General features: G+C 41.1%; 1 protein-coding gene across 1 annotated transcript in view; it reads left to right on the top strand.

The window, feature by feature from the left end:
* Positions 1-13,265, top strand: part of ntn4 (netrin 4) — a 40,555-nt gene extending 27,290 nt beyond the window's left edge. The window contains exons 5-9 of the mRNA XM_083999589.1: positions 5,300-5,513; positions 6,505-6,599; positions 7,944-8,012; positions 9,826-9,999; positions 11,921-13,265. Coding sequence (XP_083855715.1) covers positions 5,300-5,513; positions 6,505-6,599; positions 7,944-8,012; positions 9,826-9,999; positions 11,921-12,060 — 692 coding nt within the window. The 3' untranslated portion in view covers positions 12,061-13,265. The remainder of the gene's footprint in view (positions 1-5,299; positions 5,514-6,504; positions 6,600-7,943; positions 8,013-9,825; positions 10,000-11,920) is intronic.
* Positions 13,266-21,490: the final 8,225 nt, after the last annotated feature.

Genomic DNA, 21,490 nt, shown 5'->3' on the forward strand with positions numbered 1-21,490 from the left:
CCATCTTTAATAATAATAAGGTCACAGAAAAGAAAACTGATCCCAGGTCTGTTTTAAGTTCAGTCGGGTTTAAGTTTCACTTTTTTTTTTTTGCACCTGAGATCTCACAGAACTACACGCTGCAAAAACTCAAAATCTTACCAAGAATATTTGTCTTATTTCTAGTCAAAACAAATCTCATTATACATAAAATAAGACTCATCACATAAAATGTAGCTTGTTTTTAGACGATTTTTACTTCTTTCAATCATATTTTCACTTGAAATAAGTAGAAAATCTGATAGTGGAGCAAGTTTTTCTTCCTTATTAGAAGCACAAAAGATTTTTCTACTCATTTCAAGTGAAAATTTGTTTGAAACAAGTGAAAATGATCTAAAAACAAGTTCATTTTTAGGTGATGAGTCTTATTTAAACTGGAAAGAGATTAGTTTTGACTAGAAATTAGACATTTTGACAAGAAATAAGACAAATATTCTTAGAAAGATTTTGAGTTTTTGCAGATTGAAGCAGGAGGGTGATTGATCCTCGCTGACGGCTGAGTGATCGAAATAAAAAGAAGCAGTGGTGAAGGTGTGTGTGTGTGTATGTGTGTGTGCACGAAGCAGGTACAGGTACAGGTTGTGAAATCCCAGCGTTCCCGCTCGCTCACTCGCTGACAATGGAGGAATTTCCCTCCGTCGCGAGGAACATTTTTTTCATTCCAGGCTCCGAGGGGCCCGGGAAAGAAAACACTCTCGTCAGGCTCCACGCAATGCAAGCTCGTACAAACACACACACACACACCAAAACACTTTAGCAGAGGGAGGGGGGAAAGTTACAGTGTGTGTGTGTGTGTGTGTGTGTGTGTGTGTGTGTGTGTGTGTGTGTGTTTATAAGTGTGTTGAAGGCGGGTTAGGTGTGTTATCAGCTCTGGGTGTTTTTTGTGCGGTTGTTCAGGCAGGTGTCCTGTCATGTCTCAGCGCACGCTCATAAAGTTTTCATTGTCAGAAGTTCAGCTCCTGCAGCCCTCACTGCAAAAACTCAAATATCTTACCAAGAATATTTGTCTTATTTCTAGTCAAAATGTTATTTCTAGTCAAAACAAATCTCATTATACTTTAAAATAAGACTCATCATATAAAAAGTAACTTGTTTTTAGACACTTTTTACTTCTTTCAAGGATATTTTCACTTGAAATAAGTAGAAAAAAATGATAGTGGAGCAAGTTTTTCTTTCTTTTTACAAGCACAAAAAACTTGCTTTCACTTTTTCACGACTCCTTGACATGTGCGTGTGTGTATGAAATAAGAAAGCTGAGCACTGCAAAACTCAAAATCTTTTCAAGAATATTTGTCTTATTTCTTGTCAAAATGTCTCATCTCCAGTCAAAACTAATCTCTTTCTACTTAGAATAAGACTCATCACCTAAAAATTAACTTGTTTTTAGATCATTTTCACTTGTTTCAAACAAATATTCACTGGAAATAAGTAGAAAAATCATGAAAAAGTGAAAGCAAGTTGCTCCACTATCATTTTTTTCTACTTATTTCAAGTGAAAATGTGTTTGAAACAAGTGAAAATTATCTAAAAACAAGTTCATTTTTAGATGATGAGTCTTATTTTAAGTGGAAAGAGATTAGTTTTGACTAGAAATTAGACATTTTGACAAGAAATAAGACAAATATTCTTGAAAAGATTTTGAGTTTTGCAGTGCTCAGCTTTCTTATTTCATATACACACACATGCACGCACACACACACACACACATGCACATACAGGAGTCCTTGTGTAGTGAGTGACCCCTTTCAAAAGCTCATAAATTCTCACCCACATACAGTATGTAAACACACGCGTTCCCTGAACACATCGCCACACGTGTTTTAGCTTTACATGGCGCTGAGGTGTCGCCGTAATCTCTGTTAATTATTAACATGCGGGGGCTGCTCACTAAACAATAGTGTAGATAGGGACACACACACACACACATAGACACACACACAGTTAAAAAGCTTTCCTGAAAATCTTGTAATATCTCTCGTAAGTCCAGTATTTGTGTGTCTGTGTGTGTGCACTTCAGGTCTATAAAGTGTATGAATGTGATATCTTTATGGTTTTGACTGATACTGGGCCGTTGGGTCTCGTGATAAGTTTTTATCTTATCTCTGTTGTTCCCGGCGATTCGTCCGATAGCGCGTCTGGTTCAGGAGGACGATGAGACGTTTATGGTTCATCTGCAATTAAAAGAAAAGAAGCGACGCCAAAACGTGGGAAAGTTTAAAACTTTTATTGAGGAAAACTCTTTCCAGAAACTTAAGATGACCCACTGAGAGGTGTTTCTAATATTCTGCCCACTTATTTATGTAAATTAAGTTAATTAAAATCATCCATATAACCCAATGCATTAAATATAGATAAATTCATTAACATAATCTCATCAACAATTAATCTGGTTCATTTACAACACATATTATATTGCTTATTGGCAGGTCATTGTGTTATATTGAATTAATATAACGGCTGACTCTTGACCTGAAGTGGTAAATCAATATGTTCATTCAGGAAGTCAAAATGGGTTTGACATGCATTTATCTCATCATAGGAGTTTAAAATATTGGAAATGATTTACACATGATGCACAATGTTATAAATCCTAATGCATCAGCTTGTGCAAGGATGAAAATGTCGACAAAAGACGTAGCTGCGTCTCCGAGATGCTTTTGTTTTGAAGGACTGTGCACAGCTGCTGTGATAAGTTATTATCAGTGTGCAGAGTCTCTGTCTGAAATAATCCCACCCTGCAGATGATCTGTGCTGCAGTTTGCATGCTTTGACTGGAGGCAGCCGTCTCTGTGTGTGCAGCCGTGTTACTGTTATCAATGACGTTGGGTTTTTATTATTGAGTTTTATTTATAGAAAAAGCTTCATGGTGGAGAGACTTCACTTCCTTATAGGTTTCCAGCAACACAAATATAAACATTGGAGTTGTTCAGATGAATGAGTAGGCTATGTGATGAATTCAAAGTTGTTAAAGGGATACACCAACATTTTTTTTTCGTGTCTTGCCTCACTCCCGAGTCCATGACCAGCAGATAGACACCATCCTTTCGACTGTGCGTGCAGTAACAAGGGAGATAGAGCCGTATCGCCCGTAATTAGCTTAGCTCAAACACTGGAAGTGCATAGGTAGTGTTAGCTTGCCTCCTAATATATCACTTTATTGACATTTCAAACGTGTTTAGGCGAGAAAGTAGCCGTTTAGATCAGCAGTGTGTTGTTAATTTGTCTAAATACCAGCTATTTACAATTTTGTTCGGACGAGTTCGGCGCTACTCAAGCTAGCTGTTGTGACCAACGCACTTAACCGGTTACTTTCACAAAATAAAACACTCGTTGCGCTTTACATACAGAAAACCATGCAGTAGAATTTGTGCTTTTACTTTGAAATAGGAAGCTAACCTACCCTCGATGTAGCTAGCTTGAACCAAAATAAACCGTCTTTGCTTGAACCCTCCGTTTTGACCGATCTCGTCCCGTTACCGGCATTTGACCGCTCAAGATGCCTTACCGGAGAGTTTTGTCAGCTCTGAGACGAAGATCGGCCCGCCGGTTTCCATTTAGAGTTGCTGAAGAGTTTCTCTTGATGACTTTAGGTAGCAGGCAGGCTAACACTACCCATACACTTCCAGTGTTTGAGCTAAGCTAATTACGGGCGATACGGCTCTATCTCCCTTGTTACTGCACGCACAGTCGAAAGGATGGTGTCTATCTGCTGGTCATGGACTCGGGAGTGAGGCAGGCAAGACACGTAAAAAAAAAAAAAAAAAGTTGGCGTATCCCTTTAAAGTTAAATATTTCTATAATCTCCCATCCAAAAAAAAAAAAAAAGTGTCAGAGGTGAGAGAGTACAGAGCAGAGAGCAGAGAGAGAGACAGGTCTGTGGCTTTACAGTGAGTTACAGTCATTTACTGCCAGTCAGCCCCTCACGCATCATTAAACACAAGAGAAATGGCTCCAAACAACCAACCAACCCCACCCTCCTCTATTCCTCTTTCCTCTCTCTCCTCCTCCTCTTTTGCTTGTCCTTCACCACCCTCCACCACCCTCCTGCCCCCATCATGTCCTCCCTCCCCTCCCCTCTCCGTCTGCCCCAGAGATAGGGACAGATTTATGGGGAAGGTAAGACATGTTGTCCTGCTGCAACGCTCCAAGTCTCAGGTCTCAGCAGCAGACAGTAGTTTTCTCAGACTGTTAGTGGGTGTATACATGTGTGTGTGTGTGTGTGTGTGTGTGTGTGTGTGTGTGTGTGTGTGTGTGTGTGTGCGTGCGTGTGTGTAGTATATTGTTTTTGGAGGTTGTTTAAAGAACACCCTATCAGCACACAATTAGAGGGGACATGAGGGAGGGAGAAAGCTGTGATAAGAAAAAGAGAGAGGCCTTTGTGTTGCGAGCTCCGACAACAATGCCAGACAGACGAACAGCACAACTGATGAATGATGAAATTCTAATTTATCACCAGAGTTGGTGATAAATTTTAACATGCTGTGGGTCAGCAAAAGCTTAGAGAGAAAGAAAGAAGGAAAAGAAAGAAAAAAAAACGCCCTTTGGACTCAGGGCTCTACTAATGGGATTTGATTCTTTCTTTTTACATTTGAACCAACTTGGATATATTCACCTATTTTTATCAGGCTTGCATTGTAATAAAATTGTAAGCACCTTTATTTTTAAGCTTTATAATATGAGGATTCATCTTAAATCCAGGCTTTTCAAAATAAAGTGTCAGTCAGTCACAGTTTTTTGAAGAATTCACATTAGCTTTGCAGCTTTACAAATGTTAGCATGTTTAACAGCATAAGAAGTTACAATTATAAACATAGTAAATATTATAGCCTATCTGCTAAATATTAGCATGTTAGCTTTGTCAGAGTCCTAGCATTTAGCTCAAAACACCGTTGTGCTTGTAAATACAGCCTCACAGAGCTGCTAGCATTGCTAACCGTGTTAATAATGATTGTTTTAGATCATAAAATAACTATAATTATCTATTTTGTGAACTGAACTTTCAACTTTTGCAGCAACAATTTATAGCACAAGTCGCAAAACTTCAAGATACACAAAACTGACCCCCAGGATTATATCATACCAGAGACGTTCTAATATAGAACTAGAAGGACTTTGATCATACATGGCTTATTTCAACTCATTAGCGTGTTAATTAGCAGAAGATTAAGACATATTAGCGTATTAATCAATGCATTATCTCCAATTGTCCTAGTTTTTAGCTTATCTGGATTAATTGCACACTTATTTTTCCATATCCCAGCATGCAACTGCCACCCCATGGGCTCGATGCCCTTCCACCTGGCGGACGGCTCGCCCTGCGACCCCGCCAACGGAAACTGCATCTGCAAACCCGGAGTGGGTGGAGCCCACTGCGACAGGTGCATGGTGGGATACTGGGGTTTCCACGACTACGGCTGTCGTCCGTGTGACTGCGCAGGAGACTGTGATCCGTTCACTGGAGACTGCATGTTCGGGTGAGTGAAAACATTTTTTTTTAAAGGGATACGCCAACATTTTTTGTGTGTGTCTTGCCTCACTCCCGAGTCCATGACCAGCAGATAGACACCATCCTTTCGACTGTGCGTGCAGTAACAAGGGAGATAGAGCCGTATCGCCCGTAATTAGCTTAGCTCAAACACTGGAAGTGTATAGGTAGCGTTAGCCTGCCTCCTACCCGAGCCGAAATCAGCAGTCAGAAGCTGATTTCATTTTAGCTCTAAACTCTGTAAATATATCACTTTATCGACATTTCGAACATGTTTAGGTGAGAAAGTAGCCGTTTAGATCAGCAGTGTGTCGTTAATTTGTCTAAATACCAGCTGTTTACAATTTTGTTCGGACGAATTCGGCGCTACTCAAGCTAGCCGTTGTGACCAACGCACCTTGCTTGAACCCTCAGTTTTGACCGATCTCGTCCCATTACCGGCATTTGACCGCTCAAGATGCCTTACCGGAGAGTTTTGTCAGCTTTGAGACGAAGATCGGCCCGCCGGTTTCCGTTTAGAGTTGCTGAAGAGTTTCTCTGATGACTTTAGGTGGAGGCAGGCTACTACCTATACACTTCCAGGGTTTGAGCTAAGCTAATTACGGGCGATACGGCTCTATCTCCCTTGTTACTGCACGCACAGTCGAAAGGATGGTGTCTATCTGCTGGTCATGGACTCGGGAGTGAGGCAAGACACGGAAAAATAAAATGTTGGCGTATCCCTTTAAATATTATATTATGATTATGTTGTTTCAGTTCTGATAACGGAGATTTCTTTTAAAACCTGTAAAGTCTAAGATATTAAACTTGTTGGATAAACAGGAGTTTTATCAGATTTGTTCAGTGGTCATAGTGGTTGTTGCCTCCTCGGTCGAGCAACATTTGTTTAGTGCAGATTAACATTCCTACACCCACATGTGTGTGTGTGTGTGTGTGTATGCGTGTGATAATGTTGGTGTGTGTGTAATGTGTTTGTGCAGCTCCGATCTGGACCTGTACAACTTGGAGGGAAACTCCAGCGAGCCGGTCCGGATCTTCAGAGCAGACGAACTCTTCTCTGCCCTCCACTACTCAGGTGAGACAGTGGGACAGTGTGTGTGTGTGTGTGTGTCTGTGTGTGTGTGTGTGTGTGTGTGTGTGTGGGTGGGTGTGTGTGTGTTACTCATGTTCCTCCACAGTCCAGTGACCAAGCATTAATGGTTAAGTAATGAAAGTCTTGATAGGGCCATAGAAGGACATGGAACAAAGATGGTTGTGTCTGTTCTTGTACTTACTACGTTGTGAGGACCGGAACGAGTTTTTAACCAACAGAGTGAGGACATTTTTGGGAAGTGGGGACATTTTGGCCTCGGCCCTCACTTTTTCCCAAGGGCTGTTTGAGGGTTAAGAAGACTTAAGGTCATAATTAAGCAATACATCACCACAGGCCGTGGTAGCGGCTAAGAGGCGTTCTTCAGCCCGACGGTTACCAGTAATGACAATATAAAAGAGGGATACGCAATCAATTTCATGTAGTTTTATTCAACCAGAAATAGGCTACATATTATCCAATAAAATAGCCTCACTGTGAAAAAAATAGCTCCACCTCTCCGGACGTTAGCTCCAAGTAGCTCTGCATCTCGTCTTTTCCTCGTCTTTTTTTTCAGGTGAAAGTCACTGCTCAATCCCCTCTACCATTGTTAACTCTCCCCGGAGGTGAAAGTTAACCTTAAACATGTGAATTCAACCACTTTAGTCAGTTTTTTAACATTGTAAAAACACAGACTGGATACATGACAACAACTTCCATTCATACCAGTCATACGTGCCTGAGGCGGAGTGATAGCCTACGCTGTGATGAGGCTTTAGTATAGTAGCCGTGGTATATGCTCATTATACAACGGTTAATAATAATAATAATAATAAATTTTATTTGTAAAGCACTTTTCATAAAGTAATCTCAAAGTGCTACAGCTAACAACCAATCAGATTGCCGGATTTCACCTTTCCGTTTTATAATTAGGTTTAAATTAGGTTAAGAGTAGCTAATGGTTAAGGTTAGGCATTTGTTTTGGATGGTTAAGGTTAGGGTAAGGGGCTAAAGGGAATACATTATGTCAATGGGTGTCCTCACAAAGATAGCATTGTGTGTGTGTGTGTGTGTGTGTCTGCAAATGTGTGTGTGTTTCTATGCATGGATGGTTTCCAAGTGTCCCTTCTCTTAGACCCCCCCCACCACCACCACCACCACCACCATGTAACTGCAGCTTTCATAGGCACATTCCTCACCGGACACACACACACACACATACACACACACACTGTTCTTGCATTCTTAGGACGCCTTGCACAGTATCTTAGACCACACACACACACACACACACACACGTCAGCTATTTTACAGATATTAAATGTGCCTGTGTTTGTTTGTCCCCTGCAGAGAAGTGTGAGTGCAAAGAGCAGGCGCTGACCAACAGCAAACTCTTCTGCACCATGAATTACGCGTACGGTAAGAACGAATGACGTCTTTTAAAATTCCATTAGTCATTTCTTTCTTTTTTTCTTTTTTTTAATGTTTTATTTTTAGCTTTGTATGTACCATGTCTCAAAATAGAAGTATGTTTTGGTTTTTATTTTATAACGTCAGTCCCGTGGGTCCAACACCAAAATCGTCAGAACACTCAAAATAAAAGCAAGGTCATCAGGGTTCATTCGGGGGGGAAATCCATCCAATAACTATAGTGACTCACAGCGTTCCCTGTGTTGTTGACTGATTTCGCTCCAATCCCTCCAGGGGAAAAGCGTTTTATAACTAATCTGAATTTCATATCAATCTGTATGAATCACATTAAAACTCTAAACTTTTTTGAAATTTGTCCAGCGACCTTGAAAGTTGGCCACGTCAGCCATCTTCTCCATTAATGTCTAACCGAGTTTTATATTTCTACAGAAAGACAGTAAATCCCTCTTCTTTTGTTCTTAAAGGGATAGTTCAACATAGTATTGCCATAATCCCTATAGACCGAATCGCCTTGTTGTTTACATTCTACTTCCGGGTAGAAAACCAGCACGTAATTTGAATGAGATCAATAGTAACGAACGAGAGTTTAGCTATATATATCATATTTTTCACGCCGTATCACTGTTTAGACAAATATAAAATGATTGAAGAAACATTACTACTTCTGTGTGTGTGTTTTGTGTTGCTATGTGTTGTATTTATTCAGTTGGGGGGAATCACGGTGTGTAGAAAGCATCAGTGGCTGCAGCTGACAGGGACAGCTGACGGCGGTAGCTAAGCTAACGGCGGTAGCTAAGCTAACACCAGGACGTCAGCTGTTAAAACCCTCCCGTTGTCGGACACGACATGAAACTACTCCAGTTTGCTCAATCATGTTGTAACTAAGATATCCGCTGGAGAAAATATTTTTTCATGGACCGTTTATTGAGTCACTGAGTTATTAAAGTTAAACAGGTAGCTAACCGTTAGCCCAGCTAATCTCTGATAACCATGACTAATTACAAAAATGTGCACACGTAAATAGTAATGTTTGTCTAATCATTGGTTTTATAGACTTTACAAACATCAGATTAGTCTAAACGGCGATATAGTGACATGAAAAAGTAGATATATATAGCGAAACTCTCGTCCGTCACTATTGTTCGAATGCTGGTTTTCTACCCGGAAGTAGTTGTAAACAACAAGGCGATTCGTCCTATAGTCATTAATTGTCAGTGCATGTTGTTTTGAGATCGGCGGGGCAGAGACATGAGCTGCTCAGTGAACACAATGGAGGTGAACGGTATCAACTCATCAAACTCATCAAATACACAATCCAACAACTCCAAAACGCTCTGGTGGACAAGTTGTGAATTGCACATTCACCACACTATGAGATAATCATGTATAATTATGTAACATTACGACACATGAAGCAAATACTCAGCTGCATTTGCCTCGAAAACAACTCCATCTTTTAATGTTACATGATTATTTCATAGCGTGGTGAATGTGCAGGTCACAACTTGTCCACCAGAGTGTTTTGGAGTTGTTGGATTGTGTATTTGATGAGTTTGATGAGTTGATACCATTCACCTCCATTGTGTTCACTGAGCAGCTCACGTCTCTGCTCCGCTGATCTCAAAACAGCTTGCACCGATAATTAAAGATAATGAACCTACTGCTATGACTATAGATATTATGGCGATATGCGAATTTGCCAAAATGTTGAACTATCCCTTTAACAAGTGTTCGCTTCACTTGCTGTGGTGACTTGCAAATCACATCTGTGGTCTCTCTCTCTCTCTTCCCGACTTGTTAGTGCTGAAGGTGAAAGTGCTGTCGGCCCACGATAAGGGCTCGCACGCCGAGGTGGAGGTCAAAGTTCAGAAGGTGCTGAGTCAGAACACCAAGCTGAAGATACAGCGGGGGCGAGTCACCCTTTACCCCGAGTCCTGGACCGCGCGGGGCTGCACTTGTCCCATCCTCAACCCAGGTCAGACACACTGAACAGAACAACATTTTTTTTTTCATGTCTTGCCTCACTCCCGAGTCCATGACCAGCAGATAGACACCATCCTTTCGACTGTGCGTGCAGTAACAAGGGAGATAGAGCCGTATCGCCCGTAATTAGCTTAGCTCAAACACTGGAAGTGTATAGGTTGTGTTAGCCTGCCTCCTACCCGAGCCGAAATCAGCAGTCAGAAGCTGATTTCATTTTAGCTCTAAACTCTGTAAATATATCACTTTATCAACATTTCAAACATGTGTAGGCGAGAAAGTAGCCGTTTAGATCAGCAGTGTGTCGTTAATTTGTCTAAATACCAGCTGTTTACAATTTTGTTCGGAGGAATTCGGCGCTACTCAAGCTAGCCGTTGTGACCAAAGCACTTCCGGTTACTTTCACAAAATAAAACACCCGTTTCTCTTTACACACAGAAAACCATGACGATAGAATTTGTGCTTTTACTTTGAAACAGGAAGCTAACCTACCCTCGATGTAGCTAGCTTTAACCAAAATAAACCGTCTTTGCTTGAACCCTCCGTTTTGACCGATCTCGTCCCGTTAGCGGCATTTGACCGCTCAAGATGCCTTACCGGAGAGTTTTGTCAGCTCTGAGACGAAGATCGGCCCGCCGGTTTCCATTTAGAGTTGCTGAAGAGTTTCTCTGATGACTTTAGGTGGAGGCAGGCTAACGCCCAATCCCATTTCTCTTTTTTACCCCTACCCCTTGCCCCTCGCCCCTTGAAACGGAGCTACAAGGGGTAGGGGTAGAAAGTCAACCCCTCCGAATTGGGACACCCCTTCAACAATCACATACATCATCACGTAGTCTCACTGGCTTTTACGTAAGCTGATGCGGCGAGCTTTTGCCAGAAATCAAATAGCGTGTTCCATATAACTTAATAAAATAAGATAAAACTTAATGCAGACTGATCGGTTCATTGTAAAACATTTATTTACTGATGTAAATGTGGTGATTTCTGTACACAGAGCCCAGAGGCAGCGCTGCCTGCTCCTCTGACTGGTAGGCTACATGAAGCATAACTTTTCATCCAAATAAACTAATGCTACTGCCACAATTGTCAGATTTCATCAATGAGACCAACATTTAAATGCTGAAAAGAATTTAACATGCTGGTGGTAAACCTCTAAAAACCCGCGGATAAGTTAATTAACGACCGCCTTCTCTCCCGGCGGGACCGGGACGAGGACGTAATTTGGCCGGCGGAGCAGCACTGCAGACCGGCTGCTGTCTCTGTGAGGAGCCGCTCCTCCTGGAGCTTCACTTCTCCGAAAAATCGTCGGAGCAAACTTCTAACCCGCCGTCATTTGGATAAACTAACCGCACATTTGGGACCTAAATAGTTACTTTCTCGCAAGAAAAAATATTAAAACTTAATAAAGTGACGTAATAACCGCGCTACAGTGAGAAATAAAACAGCTTTTCGTTTTACAGCCACCGCTGCCGGCTGCCGCAAGATGCATTCTGGGAAATTTTCATACCCCTCCGTTTGGAGTGTGCCTCTGAAAAATCTCCGTTTGGAGGGCTATGTAGCCCTACCACTTCCCCCTACCCCTCTGTCCTAACGGGGATTGGGACACCCCTACCCCTACACGTGAACGCGCAAAACGGAGGGGTAGGGGTAAGTGGTAGGGCCAAGGGGTGAAATGGGATTGGGCCTAACACTACCCATACACTTCCAGTGTTTGAGCTAAACTAATTACGGGCGATACGGCTCTATGTCCCTTGTTACTGCACGCACAGTCGAAAGGATGGTGTCTATCTGCTGGTCATGGACTCGGGAGTGAGGCAAGACACGTAAAAAAAAAAAATATTGGTGTATCCCTTTAACAGAGTGTTGTATGAATGAGTGCGAACCGTCCTTGACGTTTTGACGACCTCATTTCTCAGGGGTGGAGTATCTCGTGGCGGGACATACGGACCGTAAGCAGGGCCGCCTCCTGGTCAACATGAAGAGCTTCGTCAAGCCGTGGAAAGCCAGTTTGGGGCGCAAAGTCCTCACGCTACTCAAGACGGACTGCAACTGGTAGACAGGACGGAGTTTAAAAACGCTGGAGGAGGAGACACAACACACACACACGGACTGACAAGACTGTTTTCTAGCTGAACAAAGCCGTGGATTCTTGTTTTCTTTGTCCTCCAGATGTGGAATACAGTACGAGTCGCACAGGATTTCTACGGGGGGGGGAGGGGAACCGGGACAGAAAGACATTTGAATACCCGATCCGCCCCACCCTCCGTTTCTTCTGCTGTTGTCCAATGAGAGCATAAAGCTATAGCGGTGGACTGCACAAAGCTAAAAGCACACAGGATGTAATTTTTTTTTGTGTGTTAAAAGACGTATCTGCCTCTGCATCCGAGCAAAAACTGTCACTCTTACATTTTCATGTAGGATTCTTTCAAGCAAATGTTTCTGTTGCTGCCGCAGCTCCAGATATCGAGGACTTTTCCGCGCTACGACCAAGAGTTCGTCATTTTGAGTGACTGAATGGACCCATTGACATATTAAAACACACACACAAACAAACACAAAGTGAATTCCCTCCTTTCTGCAGCACTTTAGCCTAAGACGGACTGAGGGGAATACATTACGGACACATGATGACGGATAGAGGATAGATTTGCATAATGTGTGTTTGAAAAACATACAAATGCAGTATGTCTATATCCTCTATGTGCTGCTTTTACAGTGGACACACAGAAAGCAGCAATGTGTGTGTGTGTGTGTGTATATGTGTGTGTGCAGGAGACACGATGTGCAAAGCACCCAGAGTGACGCTGAACAAGCCATACAAGCCACTACAGGTGGTTAAATCTTAGCCAGTCCAGGTGTGCCTGTGTTGAAATCAGAGTGAATGGGTTTTACCCCAAACGTGAATGTATTTGCCTGACTGTTTTTGCAAAATGTGTGTGTGCATGTGAGCTAGACAGAGAGAAAGAGAGAAAGAGAGAAAGAAAGAGAGGTTGAATGCAGCAGTATCCTACAGTACGAGCACAGTCCAGATTCAGTCCAGCTCCTAAGCTTCTCTCTTTAGGTTTGTGTACTACACTTTCAACAAAAAAACAAAACAAAAAAACAGCCGTTCCAATGTTTATGATTACGTTACGTACTGTATATTGATTCATCTCATATTACACTCCACTGCTGAATTCAGAAAATCCTTGTTATTCCTTCCTTTGTGCTCCTGTACAGTATTATTTGTATATATCTATATAAATATTATTGTTCATCTTTCTCTCTTCTGTTTGAGTCTTATTTTAAGGAGATTTGGCCAGCAGCTCCATTGGTTGTAATGATGTAGGTAAAGAAGTAATTAGCTGTTGTGTAAACCCCTCTCCCAAACAGTAATTACCAAAGTAGGCTTATGTTTGAGGCCACAGTCTGAGCAATTATCCTTTATATAAAGAATGAGGGTGTTGTCTCTTTTAGCACTTTCCCAAAGGGAAAAATGCAACAACAAATAGAAAATTTACACTGTTAGCATGTCTGGCTAACTATCTTACTAGGTATGTAAAAGCAAGGTTACTTATGCTGCGTTCAAGACAACTCGAGAACTTGTCTCGTGGGATTTCCCACTTAAAAACTCCGATTAACACCAGAATAACCAAAAACATGTTGGACTGGGACAAAGTTTGCATTCAAAGTGCTTCACACAGCTAATATAAGGCATTAAAACATTACAAAGGGCACAAAACCAATTTTAAAAAGAAGCATTTTAAAATAATGAAACAGTTCATTTAAAATCGAACAAAAATAACAACACGAATTTACTGTAGCAGTAGAAATAGAAGTAAATAATGTATATTTCATAAGGTTTTTAATGTATTTTTGCGTTAAAAATGCATTTTAATCAATGTTTTCTCTGAGAAATCGGGGGAAGATTTTTTTTTTTCTCTGACTTTTCCCGAATGAGAGCTTCCGGCATGAGGTGGCGTTCGATTGCACTTTTCCAAGATGGAGGTCAGAAAGACCCGCGTTCCGACCTGCGTTCCAAGTTGCCTTGACAGCAAGTTGACCAATAAAAGATTACAAGATGGCAAACTAACCAAACATGAGTGAAGATAGAAAGCTAAACAATAGAAGCCTGGGCTTTTAATTGCTTTGACTGCCGAACTGACCCGGCTTATATAAGAGACGGGCATCTATAGCTATGGGACAGGCTTTTAATCAACTTTGAACAAATCTTACGCTCAACAAAGGTGTGATATACTATCAAATTGCTCTATTCTTACTGTTTAAAAGAGTAAAAATAAAAGGAAAGAGCTGAATCCGGAGTACACGGTTGCGTGCTTGTTGAGAACTCTAGCACGAATTAAGCAGCTTAGAAACGTCTCAAACGGGCGATCTTGGGCTTTGGGAAGTTTTGTACATTCAGAAGAACTTGCAGAAAATAGAAGTAGACCCGGTTTCTGTTTGAGACTCGACTTTTATTTGCGCCAACCTGACGAGCCAGACCCGGGCCTTTTGAGACTCAGCTTTTATTTGAGAATGTATCTTTTCCCTGCAATGCAAGAAAAAGCTTAGCTGCCCCTTATTTACATGTAAACTGTATCAGCAGCAGGGTAGTTTTATCTTCAACATGAGCCGGCTATTGTCGTGGCCATTATTTTTTACATGCCAGCTTTAGTGTACATAGCTACCAAGCTGCCTACAACTGACAAAATCAGTGGACAACAATTGCTTTTTGACTACCTCTTATCTAAAAAATCAAGAACCCACAGTGTAATCAGCAGCTGTCGTTGATGCTAAACTGCAAATGTGTCACGCAGGTAGAGAAAGCTCAGCGGGGGCGTAGCAGCAGCAGCAGAACCACTGAGATGTGGCAACACAAAGACACATTGTTAAACCACATTTATCATTTTATACTTGGGAGTTTGTTGTCGAACTCTGCCGTGTGACTAATGTTGCTCGGTCACTGAGAAGTTGCAGTATCTTTCTGTGTCACTGAAACCTTGTTGCAGATCTGAACAATCCCCCAAACTCTCAACAACAGCTGATATAACCGTCCAGGCCTTGAAATACTTCACGTAAATTGGACAAAAATATCCTTATCACCCTGCTCTTTCTTTTTCTCTCTCACACACACACGCCTCCCTTTCCTTTCCTCTCTGTGTGTCCCTTCAGATTAAGTCATCCATCACTCTCCCTCCCAAAACACTCACCCCTACATTCACACAGCGCCACAGAATGTAGACCATAACAGAGAGCGCCCGGTGGCGAGCACACACACACACACACACACACACACACACACACACACACACACACACACACTGTTTGCACTGCAAAAACTCAAATATCTTACCAAGAATATTTGTCTTATTTCTAGTCAAAATGTCATTTCTAGTCAAAACTAATCTCTTTCCACTTAAAATAAGACTCATCACATTTAAAAAGTAGCTTGTTTTTAGACACTTTTTTTTACTTTTTTCAAGCATATTTACACTTGAAATAAGTAGAAAAAATCCATCTCAGTGGATCAAGTTTTTTCTTTCTTATTACCAGCACAAAAACTTGCTTTGACTGGCAGATTTTTCTATACTTATTTCAATTGAAAATTAGTTTGAAACAAGTGAAAACTGTCTAAAAACAAGTTAATTTTCTAGGTGAAATAAGACCCATCACCTAAAAGTTAACTTGTTTTTAGAATGTTTTCACTTGTTTCAAACACATTTTCACTTGAAATAAGTAGAAAAAAATGATAGTGGAGCAAGTTTTTCTTCCTTATTACAAGCACCAAAAAACTTGCTTTCACTTTTTCACGATTTTTCTACTTATTTCAAGTGAAAATGTGTTTGGAACAAGTGAAAATGATCTCAAAACAAGCTCATTTTTAGGTGATGAGTCTTATTTTAAGTGGAAAGAGTTTAGTTTTGACTAAAATTGAGACATTTTGACAAGAAAGAAGACAAATATTCTTGGAAAGATTTTTGCAGTGTGGGTTTACACTGCAAAAACTCAAATATCTTACCAAGAATAATTGTCTTCTTGTTCTAGTCAAAATGTCATTTCTAGTCAAAACAAATCTCATTATACTTAAAATAAGAAACATCAAATAAAAAGTAGCTTGTTTTTAGACAGTTTTTACTTCTTTAAAGAAGATTTTCACTTGAAATAAGTAGAAAAATCTGATAGCGGAGCAAGTTTTTCTTCCTTATTAGAAGCACAAGAAACTTGCTTTGACTGGCAGATTTTTCTACTTATTTCAAGTGAATATTTGTTTGAAACAAGTGAAAATGATCTAAAAACAAGTTAATTTTTAGGTGATGAGTCATATTTTAAGTGGAAAGAGATTAGTTTTGACTAAAATTGAGACATTTTGACAAGAAAGAAGACAAATATTCTTGCAGTGTGGGTTTAGGCTTTAGAGTGCGTACTGTTTTCCACCTCCACCTCCTCCTCGCCCCGGCCGCTCGCTCGCCATGACGTGGTTGGCCGAGAGGTGTGGACACATTCCTGGCGCATCGAGCGAGCGCTGCGCGGCAGGCCGGGTCAGAGGTCACTCACCTGTCTGCCGGCCTCGCCTCGCCAAGGAGAGGTGAGGTGAGCGAGGGGAGGGGGGTGGGGGGTCAGTGGAGGATGTTTTCTCTCACAGCCGAGGCCGGATATACTGTATAGCCTCTTGTACCCACGTTTTTTCCTCATTCGTGGCCCATTCACAGATCTGTGGCAGAAGGGGTCAACGGCTCCTCCTCGTCCTCGTTCTCCGCCGGGCTGTTTCCAGACAGCAGGGGAAGGGGTGAACGAGTGCATACAGGAAGAGGAATGTGTCTGGAAGGAATGCCTCAGTGCCAGCGGAGGAAAGTAACTGAGTACTTTTACTGCAAGCTCTGTACTTGTACAGTATGTCACTGTCTTATTATAGTGTTTTACACTGCAAAAACTCAAAATCTGTCCAAGAATATTTCTCTTATTTCTTGTCAAAATGTCTCATTTCTAGTCAAAACTAATCTCTTTCCACTTAAAATAAGTCCCATCACCTAAAATTAACTTGTTTTTAGATCATTGTCACTTGTTTGAAACTAATTGTCACTTGAAATAAGTAGAAAAATCTGCCAGTGAAAGCAAGTTTTTTTTGTGCTTGTAATAAGGAAGAAAAACTTGCTCCACTGTCAGATTTTTCTACTTATTTCAAGTGAAAATCTGCTTAGAAGAATTGAAAAGTGTCTAAAAACAAGCTACTTTTTAATGTGATTAGTCTTGTTTTAAGCATAATGAGATTTGTTTTGACTAGAAATGACATTTTGACTAGAAATAAGACAAATATTCTTGGTAAGATTTTTAGTTTTTGCAGTGTAGTCACTTGTTACTTCACAGATGGAGACTTTCCACTAGTAAAACATCATTATAAGATGATTAAACCAAGTATCCTGTTGGAAAAACCAATAAAGAGGTCCCCCACCCACTTTGGCTTTTGACCTCTCATAAAACAGCAGTCTATTGTTGGACTTCCTAGACATGTTTCAGATGTCTAATACAAGTTTTATTGTGACTGTAATGCACATTTTTAAACATATTTCCAGAAACTCTGCAAGAGAAACCCATATTTGGGATGTAACGATTCACTCAACTCACAATTCGATTCGATTCACAATTTTTGGAAGCTCTGTTTATGTCTGTTGTGAGTACTTTTACCCATGCTCTGTACTTGTATGTGACTGTCTTATAGTTTTTAGTCACTTGTTACTTCACAGATGGAGACTTTCCACTAGTAAAACATCATTATAAGCTGATTAAACCAAGTAACCAATAAAGAGGTCCCCACCCACTTTGGCTTTTGACCTCTCATAAAACAGCAGTCTATTGTTGGACTTCCTAGACATGTTTCAGATGTCTAATACAAGTTTTATTATGACTGTAATGCACATTTTTAAACATATTTCCAGAAACTCTGCAAGAGAAACCCATATTTTCATCCAATACTCTGGGGCAGACATCACATTACTAGTTGGGTAGCCTACATTGTAGATGAACACTTGGTTATGCTAATCTTCCTATTTGAAGAATATTCAACAAGATGCTACAAATAAGTCACATACTTTATGTCTGTCGTGATTTACTTGCTAAATGTTTTCATTTCTGTCACATTTTAGACTTTATTTATCATATACCAACTTTACAACAACTTAGTTATTTGGTGCACACATTAAATATATGCATGTAAGATGTAACGCAATGTAAATGTAACATATTTCTCAAGTTTAAATTGGTGCTCAGCATCCAACAAAAATGTCAAATTGTCCAATACACCCCTATTAATTATGGCCTGATGGGTCACTGGATTATTATCTATATCCTCATTCCACCTGTTATACAACAGGAAAATGCTCCTTACACATTAATGTATCACTCACATATCAAGTAGATAGGGACTTTAAATGGACTTTTATTTTGAAATAATAGATAATATTTCGTTAAGTGTTGTATCCTCCATCGCGGCTCCGGTCAGACCTCCAGGTGGAGGCGTTTGACATGGTGGGAACTGTCCTTGAGGTGAAGACACAACACGAGCACGAGCTGAACCACGGACTTCCTCTCTCACTCTCACTCTTTCTCTCTTTCTCAGTCTCTCGCTCGCACATTGTCCTCAGATTGACTGGCCATTCTCAGCCTGTGATGGAGATGTCCTGTGGGGGGTTGCATGGTGTGGGAAACTATAGTTGATGAATGAGTGTTTGGCATGCTCGCACACAGATGCATAGTTTTGCTCCCGTATAGTTTAATATGTGTGTGTGTGTATTATTGTAGTAATGGCAAATGCATGCATGTGTGTATAAAGTGTGTGTGCGTGCCTGTATGAGCACAATGCCCCACTTGTGTTGCTATAGAATAGAGTTATGGCCTTTGTCCTATGAGCATTCTTGTGTTGCTATTGGCCCCGGAGCGCATGGCAGCTCCCGCGGGCTCGGGGACAATAACTCCCCCACCCTCCCCTCCTCTCGCTGGGAGTCACAATGCCCCTCTTTGGCAGCACCCATCACCCTGAGACAGACGCCCTGAAACCGGTCTGCTATGGGTGTCACACGGCAACCGGCACCCAGAGGTCCTGCCTGGACTGGGGTTCCTCCAGCCACCATGCAGCCATTCATAAATGTCATTATTATGTGTCAAAGGTAAAGTTATTAGTTTAGTTAGCCTCTTACCGCTCCTATAAATTCTGTAATATTCGCCTATATCCAAGGCAATTTACCCAAAGTAAATTGAATGCTGTTCTTGAACTGTTTGGAGAATATGGATGGGCTTGGTCTCTTTTGAAAGGTAACACTCTGAAGTTTTTCAACCAAACTGAAAGAATCACTGTAATGCTGCGTTCATAACAACTCGGAGGTCGGAATACCCAACTCAGTAGCCTAATTTTCGATTTCCGACATCATTGCGTTCACGCTGCAGGAACTCGGAAGAAAAAAAAACATGGATACCTGAAGGAAGTTTTGGCATATTGTGGCTCATAGCTGAATATGAAAAATAAATGCAGCAGTAGGCCTAAATTATGTTTATTTTGGAGGAGAGGAGATGCCGCAGATGAGTGCACATATAATGTTATAGCCTTGATAACAGTTAAAGGGATAGTTCAACATTTTGGCAAATTGGCCCATTGCCATAATCGCTATAGTCATAGCAGTAGGTTCATTACCTTTATTTGTCGGTGTAAGCTATTTTTAGAACGGAGGAGCGGAGCGGCAGGCTGTTCAGAGCTACACTATGGAGGCTAATGGAATTTCTTGGTTTCCCTCATCAAACTCATCAAATACAAAATCCCAAAACTCCAAAACGCTTTCGTGGACAAGTTGTGACCTGCACAATCACCACGCTATGAGATAATAATGGAACGTTACGAAACGTAGCCGTTTTCGAGGTAAATACAGAGTCTGCTTGCTGAAAAACTGTCCCTGAACGCAACGCGCATCAGCGGTTTTGCATGAATTTACCTCTAAAACAACTCTGTCTCGTAACGTTCTATTATTATCTCATAGCGTGGTGATTGTGCAGCTCACAACTTGTCCACGAAAGCGTTTTGGAGTTTTGGGATTTTGTATTTGATGAGTTTGATGAGGGAAACCAAGAAATTCCATTAGCCTCCATAGTGTAGCTCTGAACAGCCTGCCGCTCCGCTCCTCCGTTCTAAAAATAGCTTACACCGACAAATAAAGGTAACGAACCTACTGCTATGACTATAGGGATTATGGCAATGGGCCAATTTGCCAAAATGTTGAACTATCCCTTTAAACGTTATTCCCGTCACATACAAGGACCACAATTTCACACAATACAACAATCACAGCTAAATATAAACGTATTTCATATAGGCTACTGCAATATTACACAAAAAATATGCATTAAAACTTCAACAAATAACTTAAATTTCTAAATTAAAACCGTTTAAGACGAGGCCCGAGTTTCCGACCTGTAATTTCCGAGTTCGACGCCGTTCAATTCATTTTTTACAATCGGAGCTCGTTTTTCCGAGTTGTCTTGAACGCAGCATAAGTGCTACTACCATTGAGTAATCTAAGTTGGAACACACTTAAGTAGAATGTTTTTATTCTCGCCTGAATTCTTTTTTTTGCAATCAGATGCCTGCGGATGAGTGTATAGCTGGGAATTTTAGCTGGAAAACACAATGGGACTACAGCATGAAGCCTTACCTGGCCCCAGTTCAAATTTGATAACAATCCTGCAGAAATTGAGTATTTTACACATGTTTTTCTAAGTGTAGGCCTATGTCTAGGCGTTTTCCTAAAGTTGCCATTAGGGGACAAGTCATGCGCCAAAGTGCAGCATTTGCATTGTTACGCATGAAGATGGCAGTGTTGCCTTTTCCTATAGCCTACTAATGGTTGCGGCATTAAGACTTGAAAAATGTTGGTAGGCTACTACTGTACTTTCTGATGAGACACCGATTACAACGAGTTTCCAGGCTGTTTTATACACAACTTTAAAAAATATAGGGAACAATACAGGAAAATGTGTTGTATTAGGCTACACTTTATGTGAAGTTGATCTATTAGTGTTCAGTGGGCAGCCTGAACGAAACAGTGACTCGGTATCGGAAAGGAATGAGACTAGCAAGCTAGGCTAACTAGCAGCCTAAGCATGCTAATTTCAGCATAGCCTACGTCAGGTAAAAGAAATAACAGTAGCAAAACAAAGGGACTATCTTCCGCCACTGGAGACAGTTCTTGTTAAGTAAAGGAACTGAACTCGTTATTTTTCTTTTAGCAGGGCTCTCAAGTCTCACGCATTTGGCGTGTGACACACGCATTCCCACCCGTTCACACGCTCACACGCCACACATTGTATTTCTCACGCATTTAAATTACCACAGTGACGTCCATCAAGTTGCACCGCTTTTGCAGTGGAACAGATTTGAGGGCGCACTGATCACACGAGAGAGGTGAAAAGAGACAACAACACTGTTACCTGTTAGCGCACTGGCCTCAGCCTACACTGGTCACTGC

Source organism: Trachurus trachurus, assembly GCF_905171665.1.
Source record: "Trachurus trachurus genome assembly, chromosome: 23".
NCBI lineage: Eukaryota > Metazoa > Chordata > Actinopteri > Carangiformes > Carangidae > Trachurus > Trachurus trachurus.